The sequence below is a fragment of the Mesoplodon mirus genome (genome assembly GCF_964341445.2).
Source record: "Mesoplodon mirus genome assembly, chromosome: 7".
In the NCBI taxonomy this organism is placed as follows: Eukaryota; Metazoa; Chordata; class Mammalia; order Artiodactyla; family Ziphiidae; genus Mesoplodon; species Mesoplodon mirus.
In genome coordinates this window covers 23,113,446-23,130,930 of record NC_138983.1, presented here as the reverse complement: position 1 = coordinate 23,130,930, position 17,485 = coordinate 23,113,446, and the positions used below count along the sequence as shown (strand labels likewise).

The window sequence follows — 17,485 nt, the reverse complement described above, 5'->3', positions numbered from 1 at the left end:
ATGATGGTCTTGCTGGGATTTTAGCTCAGCAAAGGGATTTGTCTAATTTGAACCTGCTTTCCAGCCTCAGAGGGAGCTGGGTGAAGGCAAAGTGACTGCATCTAGTGAGAGTGGCTAGTAAGGTCTAGGCAGGTTTTAGAGGCCTCAGGATAGGGTTCAAAGTCCTAGTGCAATGGGCAGCCTGAAACTGGTGGACATGTGGATGGCAGGTCTTCAACCGGGTGTCCATGGGCAGCAAGAATCCCTTCAGACAGAAGCACTGGCAGATAGGGGGCTCTTTCTCGTCTTCTGCCAGGACCAGGCCTGCAAACCTCAGTGCTTACTGCTGGATAGAGTTAGAGACGGCAAGGATGCTTCTATTCAGGAAATGAGCATACTGTGTCCTTGTGTACATGTTTCTTCATTTAAGCTGGTCTTAGCCATATTACCCCACTGTCACTTTGTGGTGACGATAAATTTAATTTTCAGAAAGTTATCTAAATGGACAGATTAGCCACTCGGCAGACTGATTTGCTTCCAGGGTACAGCTGCTCTTTTAAAGATAGTCATGGTATTATGTGGATCCTCGAGTGCATTTTTTTATGATACGCTGTGAGAATTTTTTAACTTATTTAGAAAATATCTTTTCTCCCAAAGAGCTATGACTTGGCTTAGTGAAAACTTCAAGGTCGATCTTTGCTGGTGTTTTTTGTTGCGAAGGTGAAGCTTTATCTACCGGTCGCCCGGGATTCAAATCTTGCTTCTTTTCCTTACTAACTGTGTAGCCTTGGCAAGTTACTTAACCTTTCAGAGCTTTGCAAGATGGGTTGTTTGAAGATTACTGCTAATGCCTGCACGGTTCCTAGTACTGGGGCTGGCGCGTGGTAGGGACTCACTCAGCGGCCGCTCCCATCATTACCTTTGTCAGGAAAGCACACAGACACTTTCTAACAAAGAGGAAGTGAGCAAGTCTCTGAAATTTGTTCTCGTGCTTGTTTTACCGAGAAAGGATGATGGATGGCTGGGTGTTTGCTGTTAGCACTGCACACCCAACTACAAGATGCAACTGGCTAAACAGATAGGAGATATCTGCTTTTCATGTTTTGGGGTGTTTTTTTTTTTTTGCACCTTTGGTAACAGTACACAGTTGCTGAACTAGATGCTCCATTTTCAAGAACATTGCAAAAACCACTAAACGAGATCATTTTCCATGCAAGAATATTGAAAGCTGATTATAGCTTCAGGGCATTTTTTTCATTCTTGCATAAGCCATCCTTTTCAATTATTTCAGCATCACCATACATAATAGAGAGCTACACAGAGGTGCTGGGTGATTTCATTGTATCACACACCATTTGCTTTTGGAGAGGCCTTTTAAGGGGTGATACAGTGAGATTTAAGGCATTAAATCTCTTTTGTTTATTGGAAAATATGCTTTTTTTAATCTACCTTCCTTTAGGAAGTCTTTAAAATTGACAGATTATGCATAAGTAGATACAAAATTATTACATCTCTTTGCAGCTACTCTGAGTTGCAGATAAATTCTGTAATATTTAAAAAATTATTGGTAGGAAGAAAGGATCCTGGATTTTTTAATTTAGGGTGCTACTGTGTGTTTTAATTCCTGCTGTTATTGGCCTAAGTATTATCTGAAGAAGTAAGTATATTAAGCAGAGAGTATTTTTATCTTTGAAAATGATGTTTTATTGCTACAGGTCTTTTTTAGTAAATGATAAAAGTGTCCTTAAGGTTGACCAAAATCTTAAGGTATATTTTCTCACATTTGAATATAACTCTTAGTTTTTCCATATGCCTGTAGCCCTAACACTACAAATGGTAAAAATGTAATGAATGTGTGCAAGAGAGACTTTCTGATTCTTCTTGCCGTGGGCGGAATTAGTTAATGATGTTCATTCAGATGCAGGATGGTACAAATGGAGCATATTAAGAGGCTTAAATTAGGTCAAATTGAATAATTGAATTTATTCCTTTACTTAAAAACAGCTTAATCAGCTCAGAGTGCTGAACTCTAAAAAAGTTTAATTAAATATTAATAGAGAGTTTATGTTTTCAACTTTATCTTCATTTACAATGATTATATGTTATTTTCCTCCTTTGCTACCTTTTATAGATAGTCGGAGATGAAGTTCGGCCGTTCTCACTTGATGAAGAATTTGATTATGACGCTGTGATGCTAACCCCCAAGTTCACTCCTGCAGAGATAGATGCCATCAAAGAGCTATGTGAGCAAAAGAAAAAGAGCACAGACTTAGAGAAACCCCGGGACTGATCCACCAAGACATCTTCGTGTTTATTTTTATCTTGTTCTTATTCGAGCAACATTAGAATAAAATATATACCTACTATAATCCCTTTTGTGGAAATTTGTGTGTGCATTGATTTATCAGAGTTATTTGTCAGTAGGGAGATGAGACTAAAAAGACCAAAGAGCCCTCTACCCTTACAGAGTTCTCTTCTGTCACGTGGCTGCATCCATGGCTGATAGGGGGAGATGGAGGTGGCAAATGGGGACAGGAAGCAATGCCCACAGAAGGGTCCATCTGATGAGAGTGCGGAAACTAGGTAATGTGGGGTATTGTAACAAAAACTGGAAATTTCATCCCGCCTCCTTGGGGAGGAAGGGCAATTGAACATGCAAAACACAAAGAACTGATTATGTGATAGGTCACTGGTCTCAGCTATCCAGAGATAGTGGTATGAATGTGAGTGCTGAGAGGTTGGGCTTCTAGGATTGATTGGGAAAAGACTTTACTGAAAAAGAAAGCGTCTGAGAATTGATTATATGTCATATATTAAATTCTTGCATTTTGTTATTGCTATTCAGTCATGTGTGAGGAAAGTTACAAAGTACAAGGAATGATCTCTTATTTCCAGAAGTTTACAATATCATTTGAGAAGGCAAGGCGTAGATAGAGAAGAAAACTAGAGAATGTAAAAACTATTAGGAAGTGCTAATTGTGTAAAATACCCACAAATGCTTTAAAGGGAGGAGAAAAAGTGGTGAAGGCACAGACGAAGGGGGAATAGTATGTATGAAGTAATTTTTATCATTGAAGGAATCAGTAACAAATCAAATGTATTTAGTCTTTTTTTTCTTTGACTATATATTTTATTTCTATTTTTTCTTTTCCATTATGGTTTATTATAGGATATTGAATATAGTTCCCTGTGCTATATAGTAGGACCTTGTTTATCCATTCTATATATCAGGAGTCCCCAACCCCCGGGCCACGGACCAGTATCCATCTGTGACCTGTTAGGATCCGGGCCGCACAGCAGGAAGTGAGCAGTGGGCAGGTGAGCAAGCAAAGCTTCATCTGTATTTACAGCCGCTCCCCATTGCTCGCATTATTGCCTGAGCTCTGCCTCCCGTCAGATCAGCGGCGGCATTAGATTCTCATAGTAGTGTGAACCCTACTGTGAACTGTGCGTGTGAGGGGTCTAGGTTGTGAGCTCCTTATGAGAATCTAATGCCTAATGATCTGGGGTGGAGTTGAGGCGGTGGTGCTAACGCTAGGGAGCGGCTGCAAATACAGATTATCATTAGCAGAGAGGTTTGACTGCACAGAGACCATAATAAATCAGTTGCTTGCAGACTCATATCAAAACCCTATCAGAGGGCTTCCCTGGTGGCGCAGTGATTGAGAGTCCGCCTGCCGATGCAGGGGACACGGGTTCGTGCCCCGATCCCGGAAGATCCCACATGCCGCGGAGCGGCTGGGCCCGCGAGCCATGGCCGCGGAGCCTGTGTGTCCGGAGCCTGTGCTCCGCAACGGGAGAGGCCACAGCAGTGAGAGGCCCGCGTACAGCAAAAAAAAAAAAAAAAACCCTATCAGTGAGTGGCAAGTGAAAACAAACTCAGGGCTCCCACTGATTCTGCATTATGGTGAGTTGTATATTTCATTATATATTACAATGTAATAATAGCAGAAATAAAGTGCACAATAAATGTAATGTGCTTGAATCATCCCAAAACCATCCCCCCCATCCCCCCCATCCTAGTCTGTGGAAAAATTGTCTTCCACAAAACTGGCCCCTGGTGCCAAAAATGTTAGGGACTGCTGCTGTATATAATAGTTTGCATCTGCTAATCCCAAACTCCCCATCCATTCCTCCCCTGCCCTCCCCCACACCCTGGCAACCACAAGTCTGTTGTCTATGTCTGTGAGTCTGTTTCTGTTTCCTAGATAAGTTCATTTGTGTCATATATTAGATTCCACATATAAGTGATATCATATGGTATTTGTCTTTCTCTTTCTGACTTGGTTCACTTAGTATGATAATCTCTAGGTCCATCCATGTTGCTGCAAATGACGTTACTTCATTCTTTTTTATGGCTGAGTAGTATTCCATTTTATTTATATATATATATATATATATATATATATACACACACACACACACACCATATCTTCTTTATCTATTCATCTGTTGATAGACATTTGGGCTGTTTCCATATCTTGGCTATTGTAAATGGTGCTGCTGTGAACATTGCAATGCATGTATCTTTTTGAATTATAATTTTGTCTAGATACATGCCCAGGAGTGGGATTTCAGGATCATATGGCAACTCTTTCGTTTTTTGAGGAACCACCATACTGTTTTCCATACCAGCTGAACCAATTTCAAATGTACTTAGTCTTAATTAGTTTTCATACAGGCCTGTGCTTGTGTGTGTGTATATATTCATAAAAACTGCCATTTATATTCCTTACAAAAAACGCTCTTGATTTAATATTGCTATTGTCAGGTGATTTCCGCATCTATTTTTCTTTGTCTAGTCAAAAGACTTTCACAAAACACCATTTATGTGCCAAGCCTATGCTAGGCAATGGGGAGGATACAAGTAAATTAGACATGGTCTGACATAGTGGGGAAGACAAATGTATAAACAAATAATTATGGTAGAGCTGCACTGTCCAACATCATAGCCACTAGCCACTAGTATGACTGAGGAACTGATTTTTAAATGTTAATTTTATTTTCATTTAAAATATAAATTTGATATTTGATGCACTTATTATAAAACTCTCAAGTCCATTTGGAACAGCTTGGGTATGTGAATCTACTTTTTCAGCTGTAAATTTTATGACATCTAAATACAGATCATTTATTTTTGATGACAACTTAGTGTCTAAAATATACTATAAATGTAAAATGCGCATTGGATTTCAAAGAATTAATATGAAAAATTATAGACTCGTATTTGTATTGATTACATGTTGAAATAATATTTTGGGTCTATCTGGTTAAATAAAACATTACCAATTTCTTTTTACCTTTTTTTTTTTTGCGGTATGTGGGCCTCTCATTGTTGTGGCCTCTCCCACTGCAGAGCACAGGCTCCGGACGTGCAGGCTCAGCGGCCATGGCTCATGGGCCCAGCCGCTCCGCGGCATGTGGGATCTTCCCGGACCGGGGCATGAACCCGTGTCCCCTACATCAGCAGGTGGACTCTCAACCACTGCGCCACCAGGGAAGCCCTCTTTTTACCTTTTTAATGAGGCTACTAGAACATTTAAAATTATACATGTGGCTTGTGTATTTTTATTTGACAGCACTGCAGTAGAGTGTAATCAGTTTTGTAAGAGTAATGTGTACTAAGAGCTACTGGGCAAAGCAAGTTGGAGTTACTGAATTATGCCTTGGAGAGCTGGAGAATCTTCAAAGAGGAGGTGACATTTGAGGCTGGCCAGGAAGAATCAGTAGGACTTCTTTTTTTTTTTTTTTTTTTTTTTTTTTTTTGCGGTATGTGGGCCTCTCACTGTTGTGGCCTCTCCCATTGCGGAGCACAGGCTCCGGACGCGCAGGCTCAACGGCCATGGCTCACGGGCCCAGCCGCTCCGCAGCACGTGGGATCCTCCCAGACCGGGGCACGAACCCATGTCCCCCGCATCGGCAGGCGGACTCTCAACCACTGCGCCACCAGGGAAGCCCAGTAGGACTTCTTGATTGGAGGCTATTAGAATAGTTTGTGTGAGAGACAAGAGCCAGAATTAAGGCAGTGTAAGTGGATGTGGAAAGTATGGATTTGATTAGAGATTTGGAGGTAGAACTAGCAAGGATTTTTGATTGATGCAATGAGGGGACGAGGGAGTAACTGTGAGGTTAAAACAAGATTTTAGCATGTAGTCTATATACACATGCTGACTTGAGGAGACAACTGCATTGTGACATAATTGTTCATAAGACCAGAGGATCTCTTGACTCAATACATATACACATAGCATTTTGGTATTTTAGATAAAGAAAGACTTCACCATCTTTAAGACATCCCAATTCTATGGACTTAAATAGTTTTATAATAGAAGAAACAAAACTAAGTATTCAAAAAGAAGTACACTTTGGTGGAGTATTCCATTAACTAGGCAGGGTAGATGGCAGGTGAACGTTACTGTAGAGTGTTCTATCTGTAGAATTGGTGTATTTTTGGCTTCATTCCTTTTGGAAATTTTTTTTAAATTAAGTATTTATTTTTGGGTGCGTTGGGTCTTCGTTGCAGTGCGCAGGCTTCTCGTTGTGGTGGCTTTTCTTGTGGAGCACAGGCTTTAGGTGTGCGGGCTTCAGTAGTTGTGGCACGTGTGCTCAGTAGCTGTGGCTCGTGGGCTCTAGAGCACAGGCTCTATAGTTGTGGCGCACGGGCTTAGTTTCTCCACAGCATGTGGGATGTTCCCGGACCAGGGCTTGAACCCGTGTCCCCTGCATTGGCAGGCAGATTCTTCACCACTGCACCACCAGGTAAGTCCCCCCCCTTTGGAAATTTTTGATTCCTACATTATTTGGGGCAATTGTGCATTACAGCAAAAGTGACACTGGAAAATGGGTCCCTTAAGGCCTTTGAATGAAATAGTTTTGTCTCAACTGTACCATTACTCTTCCCCTGACTAGCAAATACTCCTCTATGACTTTCAGCTTTATGGGTCCCTTGAATCGATGTGAATGGTTTATTTTACGTTGGTTGGCAAACCCTAACCAAGTGCCTTTAGAAGAAGCCTGAGCTTGTATTCATAGATAATGCTTACCCGGATTAGGTAGTGGCATTGAGGATAAGAAAGAGTAGAAGATAAGGAGAAGCTCCTGCGTGTATATACCAAAATGGGAGGGAAGAAAAAAAGTATCTTGAAATAATGTAGCAGTTACAACACGAACAAACTTGAATGGAGAACATTTCACTCCAAGTCTGCAATACCAGCCCTAGCTTGTTCAGTGTGGTGGCACACCAAGCAATCTTATTCCTTCAGGATCCACCTTATGGGGAGTTGCACAAGAAGGAGAAAAAATACTTAGACCTGATATTGAACTTCCTTGATTCCTTCATCAGGAAATTTCTTTTTCCATGAATGAAATAGAGCTGTAGCCTCATTTAAAAGAATAAATTTTCCTTATGTGCTAGGTACTTGTATGGATGAATTAAAATATGAAAAAGACAAAAAATTTTCATTTCATTGGCTTGTTTCTTGGAGGTCGAAGGTACATGAGTACAACAGCTTGGGAAATGACATGAAAGAGACAATCTTAGAATTTCCTAGAAAAATATTTCTCCATATGTGGAAAAGGAATCGATACTTTTCACCCTGGCCTACCCAGCCCTTACACCCTATGGCCCCTACCTACCTCTCCAATCTCATCTTATACCTTCTTCCTCATTTTTTATTATGTTCTAACCAGTTCGTATTCTTTTATGTTTTTTAAGCACTCCACCTTGTTTCCACCTTAGGACCTTTGCTCTCACTCTTCTTTCTGATTGGTCTTCCCAAGTCTTGGTGTAGCTGGGTCTTTCTCATTATTCAGGTCTCAGGTGAAATGTGTCTCCCCAGTCTCTCTCTTGACCACCCTATCTAATCCCATTCTTAACAACCTTCACTCCATCCTGATTTATCCTATTACCTTACCTTGTCTGTGTCTTATCTGACTCTTCTATTAGATCATAAACTGCAAGAGGGCATGTACCTCCTCTGTCTTTTTATTGCTGTGTCCCCAACACCTGAAAAGGACCTGCAATAAAGTAGGTGTTCAATAAATATTTACTGAATGAATCACACCTAAAGTATGAGCTTATTAGTTTGAAGAACCCAGAGGTCCATTTCATTGATTCAGTTTAGTTAGACATATACTGAGCACTTTTGGTATATATTCTTACTTCTTAGACTCATGACAATCTGGTGGCCCATGCAAATTTGGGAAGCCTCACCTGATTGGCTTGAACTGTTCCATCCAATCTGTTCCTTTCCATAACTCCATGGAAAATTGAGAGATCTTTGGTTCACATGCAAACTTGACCCACCTTCTCAATTGTTCTTTTGAAACCTTGTTATGACTTCTTAACATTAAAAACCCTATTGAGGAGCCATTCATGTGATAACAATACTGATATTGCCAACATTCTACATTAAAAAGTGTGGACTGATGACTAAAGGAAAACTGGAAAGGGAAAAAGAAAACAGAACTTAGAGAGGTAGGAAGGAGGAAAATTCCATTTTGGTAGCTGTCTGTAAAGCAGAAGGCTTTATCCATTCATTCAAAAATGTTAATGTTCATAAGAGTCATCACATTTTCGAGGTGGTCTTAAAGCCTAATTCCCTCATTTTCATTACACTTTTATTTATTTTGAGTGTCATGTAAGCCACAAGAGGTTTTTAAACAGAGAAGAGACATAATCTGACTTACATTTGGGGGAAGATGGTGGAAAGGGGATAGGGCTGTATTGTATTGGGGGAAGACTCCACTGGAGGGATGTGTGTGCCAGGCTATATTGTTCTCTGGAAGTTTCTATGATTTGGTTATGCCCAGTATTCTGAAAATTTACTATGATCTGTGTTGACACAGGTCTATTTTCATTTTTTTCCTGGGCACTCAGTAGCCTTTTAGTCGGGAAAGCTACATCCTTAGTTCTGGGAAATTGTCTTGAATTATTTTTTGGTGACTTGCTTCCTTCCATTTCCTCTTTTCTTTCTTTCTAGAATGTTCGTTTTTTGGATATTGAACTTAGATGCTACTACATTGTTTTCATACTCTTCTGTTTTCTTTCCTTTTGCTCTGTTTTCTGAGATTTTTCTCAACTTTATCTTCCACGTTTTTATTGCAAGGTGTGTATTATTTTCTCTTTTGAATTTTGTATTATTTTAAAATCTGCTAAATAGTAAAGCCAATTCCATGAAAAGCAAACAAACACCAAGAAACCACATCCAGAGTGATCAAGACAGCATGCCAGAGCTGCATCAGGGCTAGACGATTAGAATTGAGAGAATGAAGGTAGCGTCTTATCCTTGATAAGGATGAGCATGGTGCCCCTTGATGGGAAGCACTTGTGTTCATGATGCTGAATGAATGAACCATAAGAGCTGGAGATGCCAAGAGGGACTTGGGTATTCCCAGCATGTTGTAGAAAGCCTCGGGTGTGAACAAGTGGAGGCTAGGTAAGTTCTAGGATCCCTAACACTGAGAGAGGGAAGTGATGCATTAGGTGCTGGTTCTTTGGCTGGGTTGCCTTTGGAATGTATGAGGCATTCATGTGTTAGGCACTCCATCCTCTAAAGCAGCCCCTTTTTCTCTTCCTGATGTTCCTATTTCTGTTTATGGCACCACATTGGTTGTCAGAGGCTATTATTTTGGCCTCTGCGCTACCTTTTTGTTCCAATCTCTCCTCTGTACCCCCCTGGCCATTATTCAAGACTTCATTTTTACTTATCTCCTCCAGGAAGCCTTCCTACTTCCCAATTAGTCTCTAAATGCCTCTATTCTTTCCATTCTGGCTTGTTTTACACGTTTTCATATTCATCTTAATGTTACTATCTTATTTCAAAACCACTACTAGCTGCTCATTGCCTACTGATTATTAAAAACTTCTCAATTTAGCATCCAAGGCCCTATTCCCTTGTACCCCCATGATACAGACGAAACTGACTACACATGGTTCCCAAATGTTGCCTCCCACCTTCATGCTTTTCTTCTTATTGTTCTTTCTTTCTGGATGGTCACCCTTCATTTCTGCCCAGTGAATTTCTCCTCATCCTTTAAGATGCACCAGGTATAATTTCATCTTCCCCAGAACCTGGATATCACTTTGTAACACTGTTGCTACTTGTCACATTCTGCCTTGTGTACATGTTCCCCCCTCACTGGAACCCACCCCCCTCACCGACTCCAAAGGCAAACAACCAAATCTCATTCATTCTTGCAACTTTAGGAAGCACTGTCTCTTACGTATTATGGTTCTTATCTGGCTTCATTTACTTACAGAATCCAGGAAGAGTGCCACAAAAATGGATCCCATTAAGATTTATTCATTCAACTAATGTTTATCTACTGTCTGGTTCTTTTGTTACGTTTTGTTTTTAGAAACAAATAGTTAATGTCATGATTTGTTAATCCATTGAATTTATGATAAAGAAACGAAATGCAAAATGTCTGCACAAGCTGCACCAGAATGTTGATTTATTGAGAGAACAATCAGAAAAAGTAATTCCATCCAGTACAAAAATGGGAGGAAAAAAAGACCCAACAATATGATTCTAATGTAAGCGAATTTTGCATGAAGGAATGTATGAAGACATTTTAGTATCAAAATAATGGCAAGTCAATAATAAAGGTTATGGTACATGATAAATAATTATAATACTTTGCATCTGTATAAAAATGTGCAGTCTTTCTAAAGAGATTTTTGTTGTTGGCTCCACTTCAGATGGTAGTAGATTATCTCCATTGTGTGCATTTAGAATATTGACATCCCTGTTAAGATTAAAAAAGTAAATCCAATAACTCTCCAAATTGTGTTAATAATAGCTATATTCTCAGAAGAAATTAGCATGAATTTTAGTTTAGGTTAAAAAGTATTTTCAAAGGATGGCTTATGTGCAAGTGGTGGTAATGGTGCATGAAGTAATTAGGGTGTTTAACAACCATTCAGAAAAAACTGCTAATTCTTCTTATTTTTACCCACAAAGATGGGAAAACTTGGAAAGTATTTGAATCACAGACATATTAGGGCATATTCTGGGGAAAAAAACCCATGGTATCAGATGTCTTTGCAAAAATGATTTCCTAAGTCCTTTGGGTTTAAGAAGGTCATTGTCTTGAACTTATAGAGGACTTAGCTTGAAAATAAAGGTCAACTGATTCCTGAGGAAACTTTAGTTTCTGGAGAGTAGTTTATGCTTTTCTTTAAATGCTTTGGTTATAGTATTATCCTGTTATTGATGTATTGACTCTAATGACTTCTGATGACTCGAGGTTTTTATATCTATCTATCTATATATGATATATATTTCATGTGTATATATATTTATATTATTTTGCAGTGAATCCAACTTATTTTCAAATGTGAATGAAATCCACAGTTTGGTTAGTCTGTGTTACCTTTTTGTTTTGCTAAAATTGAGTTTGCTAACCTTTCTTTGGGGAAAAAACCTGCAGCATTTGTTTCTTCAGCTCTATTCCTGTTATTGTTCTGCCCTGTGAGCTTTGCCTATAGCATCGGTTTCTGCTTCCCCCATCCCACCGAGTGTAAGTGTAACAGAGACAGGCACACGTTGGTGGATGTTTCATGTTTGAACAGCTGAACACCTGGCTACTGGTGTGCAGGTGCCCAGAACTCTGGAGAAGGGGGTTTCATTTAAGACAAACAAGAAGAATACGTGCAAGTTGCAGATGAGGGCTTGGGTGTTGGACTTGAGATGTTTCTGTGTTCAAAACAATAAGGAAATGTGAGTCCCTTACAAGTCAGGGACTGGGTACAGTGCTGGTCAGAGTATTTCTGGAGAAGTTCTTCACTTACATAATGGCTTCTGTATTTGTTGGCCTAAATGAGTCTACTATATCCTGTTTAGTTATTGTCCTCAATTTTCAAGGATCACAAAGGGTTTTATACAGATGGTAACCAAAGTGATCTCTTCTTATTATGGTGAAATTAAGCTCTAATATGCTATATATCAAACAAATAACCTGTCCAATGCCATCACCATAGTTTAGAATGAGAAATGAATTACATTTTGCTAAAAGTGTGCTCTCATGTTCATTTTCCCCAAATTTGACAGTCATTACATTTTAAGTAATAATTAATCAAAATAGAAAGTATTAAGAAAACACTAAGCATCAACTGAGTGTTTACCACATGTTCACCATGATACTAGATGAGTTGTGGGAGAAGAAAAATGAATGGCTAAATACTTAGTAACATCACAGAGAGGCCAGTTTTGACACAGGAAAGAGAAGTCAGTGCAGTATCCTGGGGAACCCAGTGGTGAACTAGTACTACCCCAGCTAGACTCATTGCTTCAAATAAGTTATTGACATTCCATAGCTAAGGGGAGAAGTAAATAGACCTTACTTTCTAGAAGTTGAGCCCTGTGTTCTTTTGGGGAGAGATGGCTCATCCGGATCATGTGGCATCAGTGGCACATACCAGTATCTGTATGTATTTCCCTGCCCATCCCCCTCCCCCGTCAGACACTACACCACAGATGGCACATGTTCATCTTGCGGTGGCGAAGGGTTGACATCAAAAGCAAAGAAACCCTTGAAACCCATCCCTCTCGGCCCACAAGAACAGCTTCTCTCTGCCACAGCGATGAAAGCCGGAGATAAGAGGGGCATTCCCACCACCGTACTCTCTTGTGGGCAGCTGACAGTTAATGCAGGTGGGCGTAAGGGGCTGCCTGTCTTTTGAAGGTCGTCTGTTGAACTAGAAGGCCACCTCCCTGGGGTCAGTGCCCTGCTTTGGCCCAGGAGCTGCTCTGAGAGTAACCAGGTGGTGAATACCTGCCCATATTTTCAGAAGATCAGAGGTGGCTGTCAAGAATCCCTCTATCATTCAAAGGCAAGGTGGTGAGCCTTTGCGATGAGTGGCCGTTGGAGGGGCCACCTTGATTCTTGTTTTTTCAGAAGTCAAATTCGATTGCTGAGCAGCTGGCTCATCTACCTCCTCCCATCAACTAGACAGGAGGGAGGCTGGCTCTGTTCAACTCAGGGTGAGCACAGCTAAAGTGCAGAAGAAGAGAAGCAAGCGTGAAATGGGTCTGCCATTCACCAAGCAAATGTCATTTTGCTTAAATTGGACTCTGCTATTTTATCTTGACCCACAACCCAACACAACTCATTGTAATACATTATCACGTACAAGATAGTTGGCTCATTAATAATACCCCAGGAAAGAGATAGGAGTAAACAATGAAAACTCCCACACATTAGCACCATAATGTACTACAATATTTTTCCTTCTTTTCATCAAAATCCTCCATGTAATTAAATCTCAAGTAAGTCAGCAAACAAATTCCTCAGCTTCTTTTATTGCACTTTTGATTTTTGGAGTGAATTTGTTATTTTTCATACTAGGTAGCAACTAAGCACAAGCTACTGGATGGCTCTGAAAGTTTTCCTACAGACAATAAATATTTATTGAGTGCCTCTGATAAGCAGGGCACTGGCACTCTGGAGTTGCAGCAGCAAAGACAGAATGCGTATTGCTGATAACCGCTGTGATGAATGCCAACCTGGATGAAGTGAAAGAGCATTTGGGTGAAAAGGGAAAACCTTGTTAAGGAGGTTACAGGTAAGCTGAGACCATAGTGACAAGATGGGGCCAGGCTTGCAATGACCAGCAGAAAGTGTGTTCCTTTTTAGCCAGTAGCTAGGACAAGACCCTAAAGTGGGAAAAGCTTGATGACCAGAGAAACATAAGGAAAGCAAAGATTTGAGAGAAAATCTTTGAGAGAAAGCAAAGTTTGTTGGAGATGACTGAGGCAGGTAGGGTTGTCCTGAGATTGTATGATACTGGAGGTTATGGTAGGGATTTGGATTTTAATCTCTGTGCTGCAGGAAGCCATGGAGGTTTTTTTTGAAGTCTTTGATGTGCTTTATATTTTAAGAGATCAACTCTGCTTGCTGGTGTTGAGATGGGGTCAGGAGAAGAGGCAAGATGACCCGCTATATGGCTGGTTTTGCAGTCATCCAAGTGGGGGGTGATGGTGGCTTGGGTGTTAATAGCAAAGGTGGAGAGAAGTGGATGGATTCGGGACCTATAGTGGAGATGGGGTTGATGGGACTCGGTGAGGGATTACATACGGGGAGGCTGAGTGGATGAGAAGACTTGAGGCTGAATCCTAAGTTTATGCTTCACAGTTTTCTCTTCCAACCTCTGAGGGTTAAAGCTAGGATAAAGAAAACATATTGATGGGGGGTTGAGATGTGTCTGGAACTTCCAAACATAACACTATGATACTGTAGGAGGTTTCATTCTTTATGAAACATCATCTTTCTGACTTGTGATACTTCTCAAGCCAAGTGCTATTTTCCCTCTTTTCCATTTGAAACCTATGGATTATTTAATTATACTATCACTTTGCAATAGCCCAGCCTCATTCTCATTCATCTCAGCATCTGAAAGAGGTTTTAAGCCAGTCATCTAAATATCAGTGGTGGCCACAGCACCTAGCATAGACCTAGAAATTGCCTAATAAATGTCTGGAATTGAATTGAAAAGGGATTTAGGGCAACGCCTCTCTGTGTGGTCTGTAGTCCCACGTGGTTCTGTGAACTGTTTGTTACAAGTCCATGGCAAGAAAAGTCTGGAAATAAGAGCAAACATTTAGAAACTTTTATAGCAAATTGAAATTGCTGTGACATCCAAGCAGCATTTCATTTTTCCAGTGATTTACTTTTATTCTGTTTTATAAAATAGCCATCTAAGATGTATTGGAAATTATCAGACAAAAAGACGAAACTGGGTTTTCACACCCAAACAGTTTAAGAAGCACTGATTGAAGACAATAGACAATATCATTGCCTTTCCAAGGAGAAAAGTGTGGTGATGTCACGTGACAGGTCAGGTATTAGGGGGAAACAGAGCTGGTTCTTGCTCTTTCTTGCTTTGGCTACTTCCAATCACAAGTGGGTTCTGGGATGTCCAGGACTCTCCTGTTGTATGTAACCTCTGAAACGCTGAAACAGGAAGCGAGTGAAGGAATTCCAGGAGTGTGCATTGTGTGGAAGCGTGAAACTGAGCTTGAATAGATGATTGAAACCCTACATGTGAACAGGGCCAGTTTTATCTGTTTCTCCTCTATGAGCTGCTCCCAAGGGGCAATTTGAAATTGGTTTTGCATTTCAGAAAGCCATAAAACATGGAGTTAGGAGGTACTTTCTGAGACTGTCTAGTTCCATTCCCTCATTTTACAGATAAGTAACTCATATCCTAAGGATATGTTTTGAGGTGAAAATGTCTCGTAGGGTCCAGGAACTAAGGATAAAGGGCACTGGCTGATCTTTTCCACCCCGAACCAAGCCGAGCTTGTGGGTAGTTTTGCACAAGGCTCATTTTTCAGTGTTGTGATTTGGACCAACTTTCTTCAAAAAACCACATCTCTGTAAAACTGGAGCCTGGGAACCCATTTTTAGCCTCTTGTTTTCACATAAACCAAAGTTCTGTTTAGTTGTAAATTGGGGCTGGAAAAATACAACCACGTGCTCTAACAGCTTTCCTGAGTTTGCACATCTGTCGTTGGAAATATTTGCCAAGAAAACTTCATGAGGTGCCTTTCACGAGGAAACAAAGCAACCGGCGTGATTTGTCTGCACCCCGTCTTTGTCCATTTCCAGTAGGATTTTATGAGCATTTAATTGTTTTATTGAGGGTCGTCAGGGCTTAGCAGGTAAGAGGATGAGTTTGGGCGTCAGGAGGAATAGAGTTTGAGTTCAGCACACATTAGTTGGGTGATTGTGTGAATAATGTCATCTCTATTGGTTTAATGTATGCTTCTTCCAGTAGGGGTAATACTACCTACTTCACAGCGTTGTGCGGTTAAAAAGGGACGATACATATGAGCACTTAGCATGGTGCCTGGCACAAAATAATGACTCCATCGTGGGTTGTTGTAGGCAGATGTTATCTGATGTGGGAAGGGGGTAATGAATGCAGAGGATCAGGTGAGGAGGTGGGCTGCTCAGTCAAGTCCAGTGTGAGGACCACCTGTTTCTCCAACATGACAGCACAGGCCAACTCTCCAAAGCTTACTAGGTACTGAATGGGGGAGGGAGAACACCAGAGAGGAGCTGTTGGTCCACGAATACCTTCATCTGCTGGTGGACTTCCTCCCAAGCAAGGAATTAGAAGTGGTGACATAACGCATCCGGGAGATCTGAGTGAGCCTGAGCTCCAGGGCATGGGTCTCCATCCCAGGGGCTCATTTGTGGGAAAGAAGGAGGTGGGTGTGTCTCTGAAAGTCGGTCACAGCAGAGGGCACTGAGCCAAGTAGAAATGTTAAAGGCAAGAAAGTGAGGATGACGGAGATGTGGGTTAGAAATAGAGACAGATGCAAGGCCAATTACTAGCAAAAAGGAAGTCAGATCTCTAAGGAGAACAGATGTCTACGGCCAGGATTTGAATCTGGTGAGAGACTCTTGGTTTCTAACCCTCATGTCAGGGAAGACAATGTTTCATTAAGTGGAGCTGGGTGAGCACATCAGGCTTCACCAGCAGGCATGGTTTGGGGCAAATTTCTCAGCTTCTCTATGTCTCATTTTCTTAAGGTATAAAATGAGTAAGTCCTACCTTGCAGACTTGTTGTGAGGACAAGAGAAAATGCACATCAAATGTCTAGGACTGTGCCTGGTATGTGCAAGATGGTTAAAATGGTACCTGCTATTTTAATCTATTAGTGCCTATTTTGGTTCCTAAGGGTACAAAAGTCCCTAGAGATTGAGTGGGGCAGTGCTTTCAAAGCTCAAGGAAAGAAAATGGTTTACTTAGACCAACGTTTCCAAAGGTGAGTTCATTAGAATATCAAGGCCTTGAGATGCTCTATAATAAAAAGCTTCTATGGTCAAATGTTGATAATACCTCCCTTTGGAATTTCATATTGCACATGAGAACATTAAAGCCTCTGAGAATTACTGCAGTAAAGAAAGATAATTTTGCTTAATCTTGTATGGAGCATTTACCAAACCTCAGTCTTTTTTCTTTTTCCTTCCCTCCTTCTTTCCTTTCTTCCTCTCTATAACCTTCCCTTCTCTCTCTTTCTTTACTTCCTCCCTCCCTCTCTTGTTCTTTCCTTCATTTCCTCCTTCCTCCCTGCTTTCTTTTTTCCCTTCTCCCTTCCCATCCTCCTCTCTCTTCCCCATCTGTCCCTCCTCTACCCTCCCCTGCCCTTCCTGTTACCCAGAACACTTCTAAGCTTTGAAGTGTTTTGATTAAGGAATACCAAGACTTAGTTTGAATGTATGAATAACCCAATAATTATAAAATTATTTTTTACAAATAATTATAGATTATTATTTAATATAATAAAATCTAATAAAGTCATGTAATAAAATCCTTGTAGTTTTCCATCTTATTTAAATATCAAAAAAATTGCCCAGAGAATAATGTCCAGTCTTACTCTTTGTCAATAGGTCCAAAAAATAGCTTTCTCTTTTATGGATTAGCGTGAATCTGACTGGATTTTCTAGAGCAATTCTCAAACTCGAATGTGCCTGCAAATCCCTCAGGGAAATT

At 40.6% G+C, this 17,485-nt stretch overlaps 1 protein-coding gene across 3 annotated transcripts in view; it reads left to right on the top strand.

The window, feature by feature from the left end:
• Positions 1–2,348, top strand: part of IFTAP (intraflagellar transport associated protein) — a 59,455-nt gene extending 57,107 nt beyond the window's left edge. For all 3 annotated transcript variants that reach the window (XM_082629091.1, XM_082629092.1, XM_082629093.1), the window contains one exon: positions 2,111–2,348. In XM_082629091.1, the coding sequence (XP_082485217.1) occupies positions 2,111–2,269 (159 nt within the window). In that variant the 3' untranslated portion in view covers positions 2,270–2,348. The remainder of the gene's footprint in view (positions 1–2,110) is intronic.
• The last annotated feature ends 15,137 nt before the right edge of the window (positions 2,349–17,485 follow it).